The 18,506-nt window shown below is 43.7% G+C and overlaps 1 protein-coding gene across 1 annotated transcript in view; it reads left to right on the top strand.

Annotated features, from left to right (window-relative positions):
* The first annotated feature begins 1,290 nt into the window (after positions 1–1,290).
* ATP8B4 (ATPase phospholipid transporting 8B4 (putative)) overlaps positions 1,291–18,506 on the top strand; it is a 254,036-nt gene continuing 236,820 nt past the window's right edge. The window contains exons 1-2 of the mRNA XM_045286465.1: positions 1,291–1,369; positions 3,906–3,961. Coding sequence (XP_045142400.1) covers positions 3,934–3,961 — 28 coding nt within the window. The 5' untranslated portion in view covers positions 1,291–1,369; positions 3,906–3,933. The remainder of the gene's footprint in view (positions 1,370–3,905; positions 3,962–18,506) is intronic.

The following is an 18,506-nucleotide window of genomic DNA, read 5'->3' as shown; positions in this document are numbered from 1 at the left end:
AACCTTCAAGAGAATGACTAACATCTAGAAAGTAAGCTCATTGTATTCACTCTGTTCTCGTCTACAGCTTATTTGACCCAGGTCACCAAACTAGTGAGTAGAATATGCAGAGATCCAAGACCAGGGCTATTTGACTTCAAGGGTTGAATGAGCTTCCAACCATCACCTCCTACTGCACCTTGAATAGGTCATCTGGCTCTTTACTGGGGATCTCTTGGTGAACTAACCTGTAGTTCATTTTATCTTTTTTTTTTGTATCCTGTAGATTTAAGACTGTTATTCCACAGCAGATTAAAATCAGGTATAACATTTGGAGCAGCCTAATATTAGTCTAGGATACGGGTAATATAAACTAAAAATGGCAATTTATTTATTTAAAATGTGCACTGTAACTGTCAGGAGGTGCAGAAAGTTCACTTCAGGATGACTAGTGTCTTTTTCCGCTGTAGGCAGGTTTCTGTGGGAAAGCGAGTTATTATCGGCAGGCTGTGTGGTGAGCATGGAAGTGGAGCTGGGGGAATTAGTTATACTGTAATCGCTTGATTGTTGAATGATCTCAGATCACTAAAGGGAATCTCTATTTTCATTCTTTGCCGCCTGCACACATGTGCTCTTATTTTTATCTTAAAAAGAGGCCTCCTTGTGAAATCGTCATTTGGCTAGGACCGTCTCCCCCCAGTGTTGTTTAAGTAGCTTTTCCAACTTGAATGTCGTGTTATCTCGCTTATCCCAAGGTGTGCGTAACGAAATGCCTTATTCCCCCGCCTCCCTTACAAACTGTTTTCTTTTGCCTAGAAGAATTCGTTTCTGTGACCAAGATTCAAAGCTAAAGTTGAGATGGAAAGACAATGACTTCCTCATGGAAGTGTAATTTTCAATCTTTAAAAAAATTGCTAAATGCATTTAAAAAGAAGCTAGTCTATGTAAAGCTCCTCGCTATTATTTGTTATATACTGTATTTCTCTCTTCCTGTTTTTCCTTCATTTCTTTTATAAAAGTACCCAAGAAGTTTCAGGCAAGAAAGCTACTATTTTAATCTCTTACATAAGATGAAGCCAAGGATAAGCTAGGAGCCATCTAGAAGATTTCCTTGAACCATTTCCTTTGCTTAGTCTAGTGTCTAGACTAATCTTAGGCTTCTTTGGGGTGATTTAACAGAAGGGAGGATGTATCCATGAAAGTATTGCTTGCTTTAATGTCAATTTCCTCTTCAAGATCTCGATTGCACTTTCGTAAACCTTTTTCTCTTACCTGCTTTGGTTCACTCTATCTCCCTAGACCTGCGCGGATCCCCAACTTCAACAAAAGATGACTTTTGCTTCACTTCAACATCCTTCAGAAGTGAAGCAGGTGGCTGCCCGGCCTTTTGGTGAGTTGACGAGAAAACAGAAAAACAAGAGTTGACTTCCTCCGAGGGAGACTAGCAGCTGCTACCTTCGGATGAGAAGCTCCTCCATCCAATATTCCCAAAGGATCATTGCTCCCTACAAATGGATTTAACATGCCAATTCTTAAGTTTGGGATGGACGTACAGCTTTGTGAGTAAAAGCATTAGGATTGGTTTTGAAATAGAGACCATTTGACACAAACCAAAATGACTAACATGAAAAAATGGATTCGTTTAATATCTAAGGGATTTCCAAACCACTTTGGAAAGTGGTATTAGGGAAATTGAGAGTTAAGCGCCATCTGGATGCTTTAAAAATAATTTTAGGAAGGATATGGTATTGTTTGGTGTTAGGTTGTCAGTTACAAAAATGAGAAGTCCTTTCAGGAAGAGCTAAAAAAACGAGAGAGGGCAGAAGTTAAACGGACAGTTTGTCTTCAGCTATCTTTCTGTTACGCAAATATATGCAGATTTATCTTTTGTATTGGCTATCTGCTAATGTCAATCTTTCAAATTGATCTAGTAAGCAGAGGAGGACAGAGGTAAGCTTGTCAGGGCCAGTATTCTTTATAAACCACTTGAGAGATTGCATTTCTTTGTCCTGCCTGAATTTTCATTGCCATCTGTCAGAGGGTAGAGTTCCTTTTGCCATCTTGCTTAAAGAACGGCTCTTCCCTGTCCCCTGCTCCGGGGACTCGGAGCCCAGGAAAACAGTACACGTTGACGGTGTCCCCAGAGAGAATTTTCAAGCCCTAACAAGTTGGTTTAGAATTTGCTGATGAGCTTTTCTCCTCGGGCCAGATGGGGCCACCAGATGCAGATGCCCTTAGCACAGAATCCACACCTTCTCCTGTTCTTGCAGTCGTGCATGTTATTGACGGACAAAGAAGGCTCTTAATGGATGAAGCCCTTCACTTGGTCACATATCACGTTCTGTTTCACAGGAAGACCTGATCTCAAAACATCTTGGTGGATCTTCTTTTTTTTTTTTAAATCATTTTATTGGGGGCTCCTACAGCTCTGATCACAATCCATCCATCCATCCATTGTGTCAAGCACATTTGTACATTTGATGCCCTCATCATTCTCAAAACATCTGCTTTCAACTTGAGCCCTTGGCATCAGCTCCTCATTTTCACCCCCTCCCTGCAACTCCCTCACGAATCCTTGATAATTTATAAATGATTAATATTTTGTCATGTCTTACACTGTCTGAGATCTCCCTTCACCCACTTTTCTGCTGTCCATCCCCCAGCGAAGGGGTTATTTGTAGATCCTTGTGATCAGTTCCCTCTTTCTACTCCACCCTCCTTCCAACCTCCCGGTATCGCCACTCCCACCTCTGGTCCTGACGGGGTCATCTGTCTGGATTCCCCGTTATGTGGATCTTCTTTTCTACCTGCAGTGCTTTCTGATGGGCTCTCTCCTGCTCTCCAGTTTGCTTGCAGCACATTACAGCAAGAGGGAGGGAACAGCCAAGAACAGGATGACTGCCACAGCTTGGGAAGGCAGATCGAAGCTGTTATGCCACTGGGGGGTGGGCTCTGGGAAGGGACACTTGCTCAAAGGGAAGTGGCTTCTAGAGTCTGGATACCTTTGCTCCATACTTTGTAGCTATTGATGATGTTCTTCATGTTTTTTTTCTCCATTCTTTTAGTGTTTATCAAGCATCACTATGTACGGAGCATTTGTTAGATATTTTAGATACAAATATAAGCCAGGTAGATATGATCCCTGCTTGGTGGTCTAATGGGAAGAGAACCAATGAACTAGGTAATATATTCTAGGGTGATAGAAGTTCTCTGGATTGGGCCGTACAAGGCTCTAGGGGACTTCTATCCCTCATTGCAGGGGCGGTGATCAGGGAATGTCTCTGGGAGAAAGTAGTGTCAGTTAACAGAAAGATGACTAGGATCTAGTCGGGTGAAGGGGTTGGAAGTAAGGCTAGAATCTGCTTGGATCCAGTATTTCTGTGGTGTAGGTTTGAAGGTGTGCAAGGAGTGGTGGGTGCCATGAAGGCGTGCCGAGAAACCTGGCTAGAGAGGTGAGCAGGATCAAGTGCATGACTGGACAATAGCTCAGTATATTATGCATAAGGTTGGCGTAAGTCAGAGCTGGTAATGAACGATAGCTGGTTGTTGGAGGTCATCACTTTTGTTAAGGCAATGGGAGGTGCTGATCGGGTATTAAGGAGTGGCGGGACAAGATGTCACTGAACTTTGTAAAGAGGACTCTTCAAGGCTGGCTTTGGAGCAAGAATGCAGGAGAAAAACAATCCCTGTTCAGTAGACAGTTCTCAGCTGCAAACTGCTGTCAAAGACCAGGCAGGGGGAAGTGGGAGAGGGTAGTGGGAGTGGTGGAGGGGAGAAGGTGTGGCGGTGGCCGGGCTTATCTGGTTAAATTGAAATCTGATAAGTCTCTTACGGTATCAGTGACTTCTTAGTAGGATAAATACATGATTCATGAGAGGCTGAAAAATATTAACCTTATGCATTTTTTTTTCCTGTGTCTTATGTAGGCCTGGTGAAAAATAGTCTGGGGCAATAATGTTCTGCAGTAAAAAGAAACCACTTGGTAAGTAGTGAACTCTTCAGATGATTTAAAGTAAATATTATTTAAAAATTTACTTTGATTTTTTTATGGAGGACTTTTACATAGACAATAAAGTGCATATATATTAAGTGTTCAGTTTGATGAGTTTTGCTGGCATGGATATATAGACCACTGCAGAACATGATCTAGAACATTTATATTTCCCCAGTAAGTCCCCTTGTGCCCATGTCCTCTCAGACTCCTGTATCCCTGTATAACCATCTTCTGATTTCTGTCAGGTTGTTTCTGCCTGTTTTGGAAATGAATCTAAATGGAGCCATATTGTATGCATATGTATTCTCTTATCTCTCTTCTATTGCAGAACGTTTTTGACATACGCCCATGTGATTGTGTGAATTGGTAGTGGGTTTTCTTTTCCTTCCCCTTTTTTATCTCAAAGCTATATTCCGTTGTATGACTATCCTAAGATTTAAAAAATAGATGCTACAATTTTGGTTTCTGATGGCAAGAAAGACGCTTTGTTGTTTTGGTTACGTGACTGGTCTGTTGCTGTGAGTTGCTGCCAAGTTGATTCCGATGTAGGGTGACCCCAGGGGTACAGAGGAGAACTGTGCCATTCGGGCTGTGAGGTCGTGACCTTTCCGAAGCACATCGTCAGCTTCCTTCCCAGGCACCTCTGATCTCTCGGGTGGCTTCCAACCACGAACCTTTAGGTTTGCAGTTAAGCACTTAGCCATGGGCCCACCTAGGGAAGCCTAAAGAAGTGATCTCAAACGCCAAGCTCACTGCCATGGAGTCAATGAGTCAATAATATTCAAGTTTAAAAGCATGGTGCCTCCTGCAGAGAGAGCTGATTTTCTTCATCTCCAGTTAGTCAGACGATTCTGCGGTTTCTCTTTCTTTTTTCAATCATTTTATTGGGGGCTCGTACAATTCTTATCACAATCCATCCATCCATCCATCCATTGTGTCAAGCACATTTGTACATTTGTTGCCCTCATCATTCTCAAAACATTTGCTTTCTACTTGAGCCCTTAATATCAGCTCCTCATTTGTCCCCCTCCCTCCCCACTCCCCGCTCCCTCATGAACCCTTCATAATTCATAAATTATTATTATCTTGTCATATCTTACACTGTCTGGCGTCTCCCTCTGCCCTCTTCTCTGCTTTCCATCCCCCAGGGAGGAGGCTATACATAGATTCTCGTAATCAGTTCCCCCCTTCTACCGCATATTCCCTCTACCCTCCAGGCATCGCCACTCTCACCACTGGTCCTGAAAGGGTCATCTGACCTGGATTCCCTGTGATTCCAGTTCCTATCTGTAGGCATGTACCCAGTCTTCTTTACTTTGGACCTTAGGCTCTTGAGGCACTGAAGACTAGATTAGAATTTATCAAAATATTCTTGTCCTGCCTCCTGATAACCCCTCTGACAGGCGGGGACCCTGCGCAGGCAGGCAATCATTTCTTGATGCATTCACTCACTGCAACATTCAGTTTCATAATGAGCTGAAATCAGCCCCAATGTACTTCCCACTGATAGAACATTAGTTCTGCCCTCTGGGGCCATGCTTTCTTATCCCCACTGTCAGCCTAAGAGGCTACGATTATGATTATGATTTCTTTCTTCTTAAAATCGATGACTTATTTAGACTCAAATCACTGGGATCATCTCGATGTGTAAACAGAAGATTTCAAAGCAAAACCAGCAACAAACCCAACCAAACTCATGGCCATTGATTCCTGGAGACCTTTTAGAACAGGGCAGAACTCCTCCGTGGGTCCCCACGACTAACTGTTTACGGGAGTAGAAAGCCTCGTCTTTCTCCAGAGGCGTGGCTAGTGGTCCTGAGCTATGGACCTTCTTGATAGCAGCGCACCCTGAAACCACTATGCCACCTGGGCTCATAACATACAACCCCCCCCAGCTTTAAAAGGGACAGTTTCCAATGAAAGACAGGGTTTTGAGTTAAAACAATGATCTGAGATCCAGGTTCCACACTTTTAGAGTATGTATGAATGTGTATGTGTAAAACAGGCAGTTTTATCTAAGTAGGAATAAGAAAACAGGCATCATGTCACTGAAATCCTGCAAAGTGAAGACGGTCCCTTGTTTCACGGTTTTAGAGGGCGCTATCCCCATGTCCTCTGGTACGAACATTTCTCTTGTGTTTTCATCTGAGGCTATAGGCCCAAATGGAAGGCCTGTGCCTTGTTAAATGTACTTTTGACACTTACTACAAGCACAGATGCTATTTTTAGATCTTCAGACATTTCTCCATATAACATTACTGAACAATGTTCCCTCCCCAAGTTTTGTTTTGAAAATTTTAACTTTTACAACAATACAAAGAGATTCAATGAACACCTATGTCCCCTTCATCTAAATTGTCCATTTGTGCTGCCTGGTCTTCTTCTCTTCCTCTTTGCGTGCGTGTGTGCTGTTTGGAAAGAGGAGGAGGAGACAATGTAAAGGCAGTGAAGAAACGTTAACAGCTGCACAATTTAGAGGAAGGCTTGATACGTGTTCGTTGTATCTTTTTATTTTTGTATAGAGTTGGGGTAAATATCTTGGGCACAAATACTATTCAGATGATATTTGATTTTTAGTGGACCATTAGCCAAGTGGTTCATTGGCAGTTTCATAATGAGGAATGCAATGTACTGACCCCCCTTATACAGAATTTGACTTTGTAGACACTATTCCCTGCTGTGTAATGAGGCTGGCTGCTTTGACCATGAGGCCCTGTACGAATCTGTTCCTTACTACGGACTCAAAGAGGGAGCACAGCCCAGTCCCTTCCTCTGAACTGGTTATAATGTCACAGGACTGACATTTGTGTCATTATCATTTGCTTCATCATGATGAGGAATGTTTTCATCACCATCAGTTCCTGTGGCTGAGTTCCTGAGAGATGCTCTGACCTAAAATACTCATTCATTAATTCTACTGCCAACAAATAATTTTGAGCATCTATGACAGGACCCGGGGTGGCAAAACCTGGGTTTGCCCTCAGCTGCTCAATGCAAGGTGGGAGGTTTCAACCCACCTACTAGTGCTGCAGAGTACAGGTCTGATGATCTGCTTCTATGAAGGTGAAAGAACCCCCAAGCCGAATTTATTATCCATCAGTTAATTCTGACCTAGTCGTGACCCTACAGGAGGACAAGGTAGCACTGCCCCCAAAGGATTTCTAAGGCTCTGAGCGTTTCTCAGAGGTCTGCACAAGACCTTTTCAGAGCATTGAAAAGCAAGGCTGGTCCTTTGAAGACTAAGGCGCACCTGACCCTTGCAGGTCATGGTATTTTTAACCACCTCATTGGCATGTGAAAGTTGGACACTGGATAAAGAAGGCCTAGGAAGAAGGGCTGCATTTGCATTGTGGAGCTGGTAAAGACTACTGAGAGTACCCTGGGCTGCCCAAAGGACAAAAGGATCTGTCTTGGAAGAAGTACAGCCAGAGTGCTCCTCAGAGGCAAGGACGCCAAGACTTCATCTCACATCCTTTTAACATGTTGTCAGGAGAGTCCAGTTCCTGGCTAAGGTCATCATGCTTGGTAAAGTGGAGGGACAGTGAAGGAGGGGAATTCACTCAAGAGTTGGGTTGACACAGTGGCTGCACCCATGGGCTGAAGCACAGGGACAGCCGTGAAGATGGCAGAGGACCAGGCGATGTTTCGTTCTTTTGTGCATAGGGTTGCAATGGGTCAGCCCCGACTCGATGGCACCTAACAGCAGCAGCAGCAGCAGCAGCAACAACAACAACAACAAAGTGTCTCTAGAAGCAGACTGTCACAGAGCGGCTGATGGTTTCAAACTGCCAACCTTTAGGTTAGCAGCAGGGTGCTTTCACCCCTGCATCACAGAGGCTCCTGCTACAAAAAGAATAGCCGAGAGAAGCCTGGGCTGCTTGAACGCATATGCAGTGGTGGCATTTTGCCTCATTAGAATATGTTTAACAATGGCAGCATTTACATTTCTATAAATGGTCCCAGAGTCGTTAGGAATCTTAGGGCATTGAGGATGTTTATGAGCACATAACAAGCCAGTCATGAGTGACATGGGAAAATAATAACTAGCTCCCAAACACGCTGTATTTGCCATTATCTCCATAATCCCCTAGAATTCCCTCTTCTTTCAGATGTGGATGGTGCCTTCTAATTGACCAAATATTGAAAGATTAGGATGGCAGTCTATGTCTTTCTGTTTGTCCTTTGTTATTTGCCCTGCTGAATAGCTTCGATGGGAGGTCCAAAGACAAAGTGCATTGAAACATTCGTGGGCTATTGTACAAAGCAACGAGGAGGAGCCTTGTTCGCGAGTGAAATACCTCATGCAGGCCTCATGTAGTTTGGGGATATGGGAAGCAGAAATTGTTAGTAATGGTAGGTTTTGTTTAAATGAACTCAAGCTGTTCTTGATCCCCTAATGTGGAGGCTGTGCAGGCGGCACTCATTACGCCACCAGGAAGCCTTTAGTGTACTTGGCGTGGGGTGTGTGTGTGTGTGTTGGGGGGCAGAATGGATGGGGGCTGCAGCATGGGCTTTGTCACTTGAGCCTTCTTGGGGCCCATTCCTCCATAAAAAATATTGAACGTGAAAGTATTTTACAACTGTGTTGTCACAAACAACAATAAAATACAGGCTAGAATCATTATAACATAATTTTTATTCTGGTTCTGAAATGAATATTTTTGTAGTCTTAGAAAAGTCTGTAGGCCCTAAGCACGGTGCATCATGGATAAGTCCAGCTCTGAATCGGACACCTTGAGCGGCCCAGCGGCCACCAAGAAAGCAACTGTGTACGTCCTGGGGAGAAGGGTGGGATAGCATCTTCGTTCCTTGTGTGTGCTTGTGAACCTACACAGAGGAGGTAGTTAAGGATGCCGAGGCCTTAAGCCAATACAAAAGAGAGAGCCAAGTAGGATAGGAAATATGTAGAAAGAGACAGAAAACCCCAACAAATCCCAACTCTTGAAAAGCCAAGAAATATCACCAACATCACAAAATCTATGAAAATAGTTTATCTTTAGGAATTAAATGCCCCGCTCACCTTTATCATACTTTTCTGTTTGTTTTTCACGTCCTGCTTTGGGCTTCTCAAACCCTGATTTTGTTACCAAACTTTCTGTGGAGTGTAGGAGACTTTAGTTTTTCTTCCAGTGTAGTTTATTAAAATGAGTGTTATTGATAGTTTTGCAAGTTTTTCTTTATTCCCTCCCGCCCCCCTTCATACTTGATAATGCCTTATCACATGTTAGAACTATTGATAATCTTGGGCAAACTTCCATCATGCTTCTTTTCATACGGACACATTTTGTTTTGTGCATTTCTAGTTAAAAATCCTATTGAATATAATTGAATATATCGTCAATACTCTTGACGGGAGACTCTGCTCTTAAGAGCCAGGTTCGGAGTTTCTTCGGACATCCATTTTGATCTTTTGTGGTTGCTGTCTTGTCTTTTGAATGACCTCTGGCTTTCGTCATGAATGGTGTGCTTGATGCCCCCCCACAGCCCATCGGCTCTTCTGCCACGAGTGTTCGTGATGTCAGATCTGTTCTTGAGACGGTCTCAGAATGTGGGTGGGATAGACTGAAGGGCTTCTTTGGGCGCCTGCGGAGTGGGTTTCATTTCTTTCAGCTTTCACCTGAACGTACACATCGTAACTTTTCCACAGTCAGCCCCTGGCGTGGTGTTAGCTGCTGATGTTGAGCTTCCTCCATAGTGTGTCTCCCAACAGATGCAGTCAATTTGATTTCTGTGTATTTCATCTGGAGAAGTCCACATGACTATTCTCCATTTGTGTGGGGAAAAAAAGGTATTTGCCTTTTTTGGTAAGTCGTTGATCTTGTGAAATTCTATCATGTGATCTCCAGCTTCGTTGATATCACCAAGACCATATTTGTCAACGACTGTGCTTTCCTTTTTTGGGTAATTTTCCATTCCCATCACGAATCACTACCAAGGCATCTTGATAGAATGTTTGACCAGTTTCTGACCGAAGTCTTTGGTAGAGTTCTTCCATTTCTTCATCAACAGCTTTTTTGGTTGGTGCATAAATTTAGTGACATGAGGTCAAAGAAGTTACTAGGTGGATGTGTAATGATCCAGCAAGGCACCACATTTCTGGGAAAGAGCTAGTGTCTCTCTTGAGATGGAGAGCCATTTAGAGCAACCGAATGAGATGATTGTAAAAGAGCTACTATGACTTCACTGTTGATACGAAAACGGAGAGGGCAAGAGCAGAATCTCGGAGACCCAACGTGGGGATATGGACGCAGCCTGGATGAGGTAAGAGTGGCTCAAGTCAGAGTGAGTGTAAATGAGTTGGTGGGAATTGTCTGGCTTCGAAATATGCCCAACTTTTCTTTTCTACCTTCACCCTATAACCCCCAAACATCCAGTTGTATCGAACTGATTCCAACTCATGTTGACCTCCTGTGTGTCAGGGGAGAACCACGGTTCCTTAGGGTTTTCACTGGCTGGACGTGGATCACCAGGCCTTTCTTTCAAGGTATCTTTGGATGGACTCGAACCTTACCATGCAGGGATTCACCTCTACCCAAAGTCATGGAAAAAAGACAATCTATGATACTCCACAGGTAGTAGACAGCTACGTGATTCGCTTCTGAGCTGCTGGGGATAGGCTGGGTTGCCTTTTGATCACCCATCTGGACGTAGCTTTTTTCTTTCTTTGATTTCCCAGGGCACTCTTAGCTTTTTGTTCACTGCCTTGGAGGGGGGGTGGGGGTGGTATTTGTGGCTGTTTGTCTACCCTTTGAAAAGCAATCACTGCCATATTTGTTTCTGCTTTTCCTTCATTGTTCATAATAGAGCCTTGCTCAAACGAACTCAATAAATATTTCTAGAATAAGTCACTTTCTCTTGGTTCCAGCAGGTTTTATTTGTCACATGGATTCAGGGAGCTAAGCTTCAAAAAACAGTATGTTCTAAGGAAACTCAATTTATTGCCTCCCGCATCTCACAAGGACAAGTATAGGATTTAAAAGCCTTAGCTCCCTGTGCAGGTAGATAACCCTCTGGTTTCTTTCCTCCCCCTTTGTGACGGGTGGCTTGTTTTCCCGTGAGTGCTCTGAGTGCATCTCAAGGTGGAAACTACACGTCCCCCAGCTGCTTCTGGGTTCGTGCCATCTTTGGGGGAGATACTCTCTTTTGAAATGTTCTTTCCTTTTTTCAGTGGGGGCGCTATGGAGAGAAACCTTGCTTCCCATCTTTACACAAAGCATTCTGAGCCATCTATGAAAGTACGATTTTTGCTGCAGATAGTCGAATTGTGAAAGAACGTAGAAGCAAAAGCACTCGGTACCTAGAAGGGAGAGTCCACGGGTGGCAGTCCGTTTGTTTGCTTGTCTTTATTGTCATTTGAGTGAAGCTTTTCCGAGCAAATTGGGTTTTCATTCAATCATTTATATACATTTCACGTCATGACATGGATTGTAGCGCCCATCTTGTAACGGTTTTCTTCCCATTTCCTTCCCCATGTTTAACTTTTTCATCTACCCTTCTTCCCTAGCAAGTCTTGCTTCTTGGGGTTTATCCCAGGGCAAATGCCCCTGAGCTCCTGAGGCAAATGCTTTTGAGCTCCTGTGGTTACACGGTCTATCAAGCACATAAGTCCCTGTGTTATTGGTCATTCAAGAGGCCTATTGTTTGACTACCCGCTGAGCCACAGTGGGGTGTTCAGTTTCAGACCTGGATAGTGAGGATTCTAGTCAGCTGCAGCAGCAGTAAGTGTTGAACAGTGGTTTGGGAGCCAGTCCTCAGGAGAAGGTAAAGACTGCTCCAGGGTTTCCAGGGAAGGCCAAGTGTGTCCTACCTGAAGGCCTCCATGGGGAATGGTGCCAGAGTTGAGATCAAGTATTGAAGGAATGAAATGTCTGAGGGTCACAGTAATTAGGGTGGATGTGTGTGATTTGGAGTATACTTGGAGTTCTGGATTTGATGAGTGGCCCCTTTTCCTTTGTCTGGCCCTTTACACTCACACACACACACACACACACACACACACACGATTTCCTGTATTTCCCTTTCATTTTTCTCCACAGTACCTTACAGCCTGTTGGTATCAAGTCCCTTCTGATCCACAGTGACCCCATTGTCTGTTAGACTAGACTGCGTTCCTAGGGTTTTCAATGGCTATTATTTGGAAGCAGACCAGGCTTTTCTTAGGAGGTGCCTCTGGTCGACTCCAACGTTGAGCCTCTGGGTTAGTAGCTGAGCCTGTGAACTCTCTGTACCTCTCGTCTCTCTACCCATATACATTTTCAAACGTCTCTAACGGCCCCCCCCGCCCCCCAGCAAGCATTTGCGTTTGAATTCTGACTCTGCTCCTTAACCCTGTGAAGCCTTCGTTGTTTTCACATCTGTGAGCACTGACAGGATTGTTTGGAAGGTTCATGAAGTAATCATTGATCATTTAATGAATAACTAATAAAACATTTAGCTTTTAACAAGTACTCAATAAACATTCGCCATTACAGTTATCATTATATTATAGCAAGTCTTAACTGTCCAGATGGGAATCTACATTTAGACAGAACGGGAAGCTTCTCAAAGTGGGGGACACCACTCTGAGGGTGGGGGTGGGGGTGCTAGAACAATTCAGCAGGGCTGCAAAAACAGATGCCTACACTTTACCCTGGGTTATGGGTTGTATTATACAAGTTTTTAATTGCCAGGGACACGGAGCAATTTATTTATTTATTTTTCCTGAAACCAGGACAATAGGCCAAATAATTTTGGGAACTTTTGGTGGCAGTTTTATTGATGTGCCCCTTTACTTGCTTAATGCAGTCCATGTACTCTAGAAGAAGAAAAGAACTGGTAGAACGTTTTGATTTGTTTGCGAAGCTATAGTATGCCCTTGGAGGGGAAATGCTCCTGATACATCACATTGTCCACATATCTGGACCTGATGAATCAATTGGCATAACCCAGAGGAAAACAAACCAAAGGCCCTTTCTTTTGTTTGAATCCCCTAACTCTGTTTCCAAACTCTTTTGTGAGGACAAGACTTACCGAAAAATGTGGGAGGGTTTCTTTCCTTTCCTTTCTGTCTTGGTTCTCGTCAGTTGGCTTAAATGTCCATCAGCCCGGCCGCTGCAGGTCACCACAGGTTTCAATAGGAAACCCCGATTCGGGACACACAGTTTCCACTTGTATCAGAATGTGCTCTTGGAGGCCCATCAGGAAATCTTGGAGACTGGAGAACTCATTTCTTTAAAGCTTCACCCCACTCATTGTTCTTTCCTCATGCCTTTAATGAATTGCCTTGGCTCCTAAGCGCATGGGCCAGATTGTGAAGGATGAGAGAAAATTAAGAAAGGGAAAGCTTAAGTTATTGATTTGGCTTGAGGGAGATTTTTTTTTCTTTCCCTGACATCTGACTCAACCCCCAAAAACACAGCAACAATCCAAAGCCCCAAATGACACTCCATGTTTAGAGACATTATTTAGCTTTTGGATAAGTACCAACCTTGCTTAAGAAATAACAATCTATGTATGAGTGTCTGTCTGGGTTTCTGTACAGAGACCCCCCAATTCTCCATGGTACTTTGTCATCTTGTGATTTTTGGAGACTACAGCCAATGCTTGAGGGTGTCTGTCTCCTAAATGACATTTGGTAAAGGACAGAATGCACTGGAGTTAATTGAAGGAAGACAGTTTGTCCATTAATTAGAGACTCATAGTTGCTGTGATCACTCAAGCATCCATGGGTGGCTCCCTAAATCTTCCCCTTACTCTTGATCCAATTAACAGAGTTGCCGCATTCACGAAATCCTCTTAAATTTAAGGTGTTATGGATTGTTCCCAAGCAAACTAATAACTGAGCTGTCAATGGCTTCTTTTCTCTTGCTTACTGGAAGTAGGCAATGCATCGTGTGTAATTTGTTATTATGAGGAAAAAAAAGAGTCCACGTTAGGAGCTGAGTGTTGCCTTTGAGGATCAGGAGTAGAATCAATGAGTTTTTTTTGCTAATGTCCACTGAAAATATTCAGAAAATTCTTTTGGGAAGTAATAATCTGAGCAACTATAAAACTGAGTGTCCCAGCTTGGATGGTACCATTTTGCACCTTTTACCTGCTGTTTTTCAATGTTTCTGCTAATTTCAAAGGGAATTTTCATACATGAAGGAGTCCTAGTGGCAGAGTGGGTTCTAACTTGGGCTGCTGCCCTCAAGGTCAGCAGTTCAAAACCCCCAGTCACTCCATGGGAGGAAGACAACGGGTTCTTCTCCCCCAGAAACTCAAAGGGGGAAGTTCTACTCGTCCGTTAGGGTCACTAAATTGGAGTAGACCCGATAAGAGTGAATTTTTTACTCCTTCCACCCCCATTCTTTTGGATACAATGGACTTTGAATAAGAAAGACCAAAGAAGAATCCATGCATTCGAGTTGTGGTACTGGGGAAGAATCTTGAATAGGAACATATGCCAATGTATTTGGTTTTTCTGTCTTAAATCAGCGTAAAGAAATATGAAATATGAACTACCAGAAGGACAAACAAGTCTGTCTTGGATGACATGCAGCCAGACTGTTCCTTAAAGGCCAGGATGGTGAGACTTTGTCTTACATACTTTGGGCATGTCCCTGGAGAAGGACATCATGCTTGGTACAGTGGAGGGCCAGCAGAACTGAGGAAGGTCCTCCAGGAGAAGGATCGACACAAGTGGCTGCAACAGTGGATCCAACCATCAGGGCAATTGTGAAGGCGGCACAGGACGGGGCAGTCCTTCATTCTGTTGTGCATAGGGCCGCTATGAATTGGAACAGACGTGGTGGCCAAGAACAACAATCACAAGAACAACAATAGCATTTCCTTATCCAACGTTCACAATACAAAGTGGCATTACATTGGTGAGGAACCTAGGTGACGAGAGGTTATGGGTTAAAATGTGCTCACATTGATAGTAGGGGGAAGGAGACCGCAGGCTGTTTGTTTCAAGATTCTTGCCTCTTTTCCTTATACTAGGCGTTCATTATTCAAACTTTATTTTTTGTGGCTCCTAAAAACTTTACTAACAGAAGCATGTCTTCCCCACCGTTAAGGATTTCCAGCAGAGTAGTGTTATGTTCCTCCCATCTTTTCAACTTGTTTCTTAGAGAAGAGGCACCACTTTGGATGTTTGAGATGCAACTCTCTTTTCCAAATGGGCAGACAAGCGTGCGTCCATATGCAAATGTATTTGGTTTTGCTGTCTTAAATCAGAAGTGAGCCCATCAGATAATTTTTATCAAGGGTGGAGCCTGGGCATGGGCAAGGAAATAACTCACTGCCATCTAGTAGAATCTGACGCATTGAGACCCCACGGGACAGAGTAGAAATGCCTAAAATTCTTTATGTAAGTGGGAAGCCTCATCTTTGTCTTTCTCTGGACGATCAGTTGATTGTTTTGAATGCCTGACCTTACAGTGAGCAGCCCAATGTGTAACTATTAGGGATCCATGATCTGAAATGAAGATGATTCTGATTGTTTTTACGTGCCAGCATATCACATGTCGACCATGAAAATCCCCTGTGGGGAAAGAGAACAAAGAGCCCTGGTCACTTAGTGGGCTGCACATTAGCTACTCACTGCAAGGTCAGCAGTTTGAAATCGCCGGCTTCTGCTCAAGAGAAAGACGAGGCTTTCTACTCCCGTTAAGAGTGACAATCTTGAAAACCCACCAGCGTAACTTCTACCGGATCACTATGGACTGGATGGCACTGATTTTGGTTTGGAATCGTTAGGGGAAGCAGATCGATAGGTCTTATTCCATTGGAGCAGTTGGTGGGTTCAAACTGCCAACCTTTCAATTAGCTCCAGATGAATCTCCCTCTCTCCCTCTCTGGTCCCCTCCCTCTCTCTGTTCCTTTTGGTAAATGCCTTCCAACATTTAACTTTTTGCAAATTACCATGTAGTGAAATAAATGAGCTGTCTTCCTTTAGTTATCTTGTACACTGTGCAAATCCCTTGTCTTGGCAAATGTACCTGAAAGCCTAAAAAGCACTCTGAATATTGGCCTTTGATTTGGTTGAACCCAACATACAATTCCAAAGGCCTTTACCGTTTGGGGGATTCATTAACTCCCCTCAATTGAGTTGATTCCAACTCATAATGACCCTGTGGGACAGCACATAGAACTGCCTTGTGGGTTTCTAAGACTCTTTACAGGAAAGCCTTGTTCTTCTTCTGGGGAGCGGATTGTGGTTTCAAACTGTTGATCTTGTGGTTAGCAGCCTAAGTCAGGAGTGAAGGCAGTTTCACTTCCTGTACTAAGTAGGACTTTGGAGCTTTAATTACCCATTTTTGGGGTATCATGCTGTTGTGAGGACCCCTGGTGGATTATGCATTTGGTTGCTAACTGACAGCAACAGTTTGAAACCACCAGCTACTACCCTGTTTACCCGAAAATAAGACAGTGTCTTATATTAATATTTGCTCCCAAAGATGCGGTAGGTCTTATTTTCAGGGGATGTCTTATTTTTCCATGAAAAAGAATATGGTACACATTTATTGTTTATTGTTTTATTAAAAGAGACCTCACACTTCCTGTCTGCTCTGGCTGTGCTGTGGCCAACAGGGAGCTGCTCGGCGGCACCCGCCTCTATGGTCCAGAGTCCAGAGTTACGGTAGTTCTGGGGGGCCTTATTTTCTGGGAGGTCTTATTTTTTGGGGGGATGTCTTATATTTCAGTGAGAGGCAAAACTGTAAGTAGATCTTATGTTCGGGGGATGTCTTACTTCAGGAAAACAGGAAGAAACATGGGAGATGTATTCCAATAAAGAGGTAACAGTTTTGGAACCCCAAGGGACCGTTCTGCTCAGTCTTACATCCGAATCACTTTAATGGTTTTTAGAAGTTGAAGTTGGCTGTTGTTGTTGGTTGCCATTGATCGATGCTGGCTCAAAGCAACCCTGTAGGACAGCTCTGAATCACTCCATTTCAAGGTTGTGATCTTTATGGAAGCTGAGTGTTGTAGCTGCCTCCCCGGAATGGCTGATGGATTCTGTGGACCTTTTGTTTAGCAGCCTACTGGCAAGTGTCTAAAGACATTCTATCGCTGCTGGGGTTACTTTCTTGTTCACTGGAATGGTGAGGAATGGCTTTATTTCCAGGCACATGTGTTTGTTAGAGACCTCGGCTTCCCAAAAGCATACTAATCCCATTCCCAGCTTCATCGTCTCTCTTATGGCAATAGGATTAGTATGCCAGTAACACAGCATATCTGCTCTCCAGATATATGCCCAGAAGTTCAATGTCAAGCTCATGGCTATTTAGCATGTAGCACAGGTGCCCGGGAGAGATGCAGTCATAAGAACGATTGCTCGATGAATGACGTGTAGTTCATTTATTCAAGCAGATATTCTCAAATAGATTCCTGGATGTAATCAGCTCAGTAGAGAATGAGTGCAGGGACCTGGGAATTGTGCTTTGGGATGATGTCCCCAGGGTTGTTATCAGACACCTCTCTAAGAAACACGTTTTTAGATTCTTGACATCACACACTGACATCTTTGTGAGAATCCCTTAGAGAAATTATTGTCTGAGCCAAGAGCCAATGGGAGTTGCATCTTTCCTGAGAAATGGTCTGTTTTTCCCAACCAGTTGCCGGAGAGTGGATTCCCACTCTTGGCACTTAGGTGTGTGTCAGAAGAGAACTGTGGTTAATAGGCTATGCAGTGGCCGATTGTTTGGAAGAAGGCCACCAGGCCGTCCTTTTCTGAGGTACCTGTGGGTAGTCTCCGACCAACCATCTTTTAGTTAGCAGCTACGTAGGTTCACCATTGTATCCCGCGGAGACTCCCTTTCTAGAACAGCATTTGTGAAGGACGGGAAACACTTTTTTGCAGGAAAGGACACCAGACCTCACTTTCTCTGTCCAATCTGAGATCCACCTGGAGCAGATGTGCTGGTTATCCTGTTAATCACGTTCATTCTTATGCTTGTCTCTCATTGATCATCACCTCGACCACTCTTTTTTCTTCCACTCTCCTCTATTTGTCACATTTAAACTATTTTCTTTCCTGCTGTACATTCCTGAGTAGTTGTTTGTAGATGGTTTTGTATGTAAATACTCTTGCCTGTCTGAAAATATTTTTATTTTCCCTTCGCTCTTGATTGCTTATTTGGCTAGATAGGGAATTCTGAATTTAAAGTCATCTTAAAGCTGGGAATGTCTTCAAACATTCTGTTGCTGATGAGAAATTTCATGTTGGTCTGATTCTTGTGCCTCTGGGACTAACCAAAAAAATATTTTCTTCTAGTAATTGTTTTGGAATTTTGTTCTTTGTTTTTGGACTATCTCACGACTATGAGTCTATTTTCAGTCATTTAAATTGGCACTTTGCATGCCGGCGCAGAGTAGGGAACCAGTGGAGAGGTCTGGGGAGCTGGCCCCAGTCCCAAATACTAAGTGGATGCCTGCCCCTTCCCCTAGAAGAATTTATTTCAAAGGACTGCACTGAATCTGCAGCTCTGGGAGAGGGACATATCTGATCGGAGCACACAGGAGCAGATGATGGGGGGAGGAGGAGAGACTGGAGCACATCCTGGCCCAC

This window comes from Echinops telfairi, unplaced genomic scaffold (assembly GCF_000313985.2).
Source record: "Echinops telfairi isolate 266 unplaced genomic scaffold, ASM31398v2 ScPeMD7_8;HRSCAF=38, whole genome shotgun sequence".
NCBI classification, from domain to species: Eukaryota; Metazoa; Chordata; class Mammalia; order Afrosoricida; family Tenrecidae; genus Echinops; species Echinops telfairi.
The sequence above is the reverse complement of the archived record's forward strand: the minus strand, read 5'-3'. Positions and strand labels throughout refer to the sequence as shown.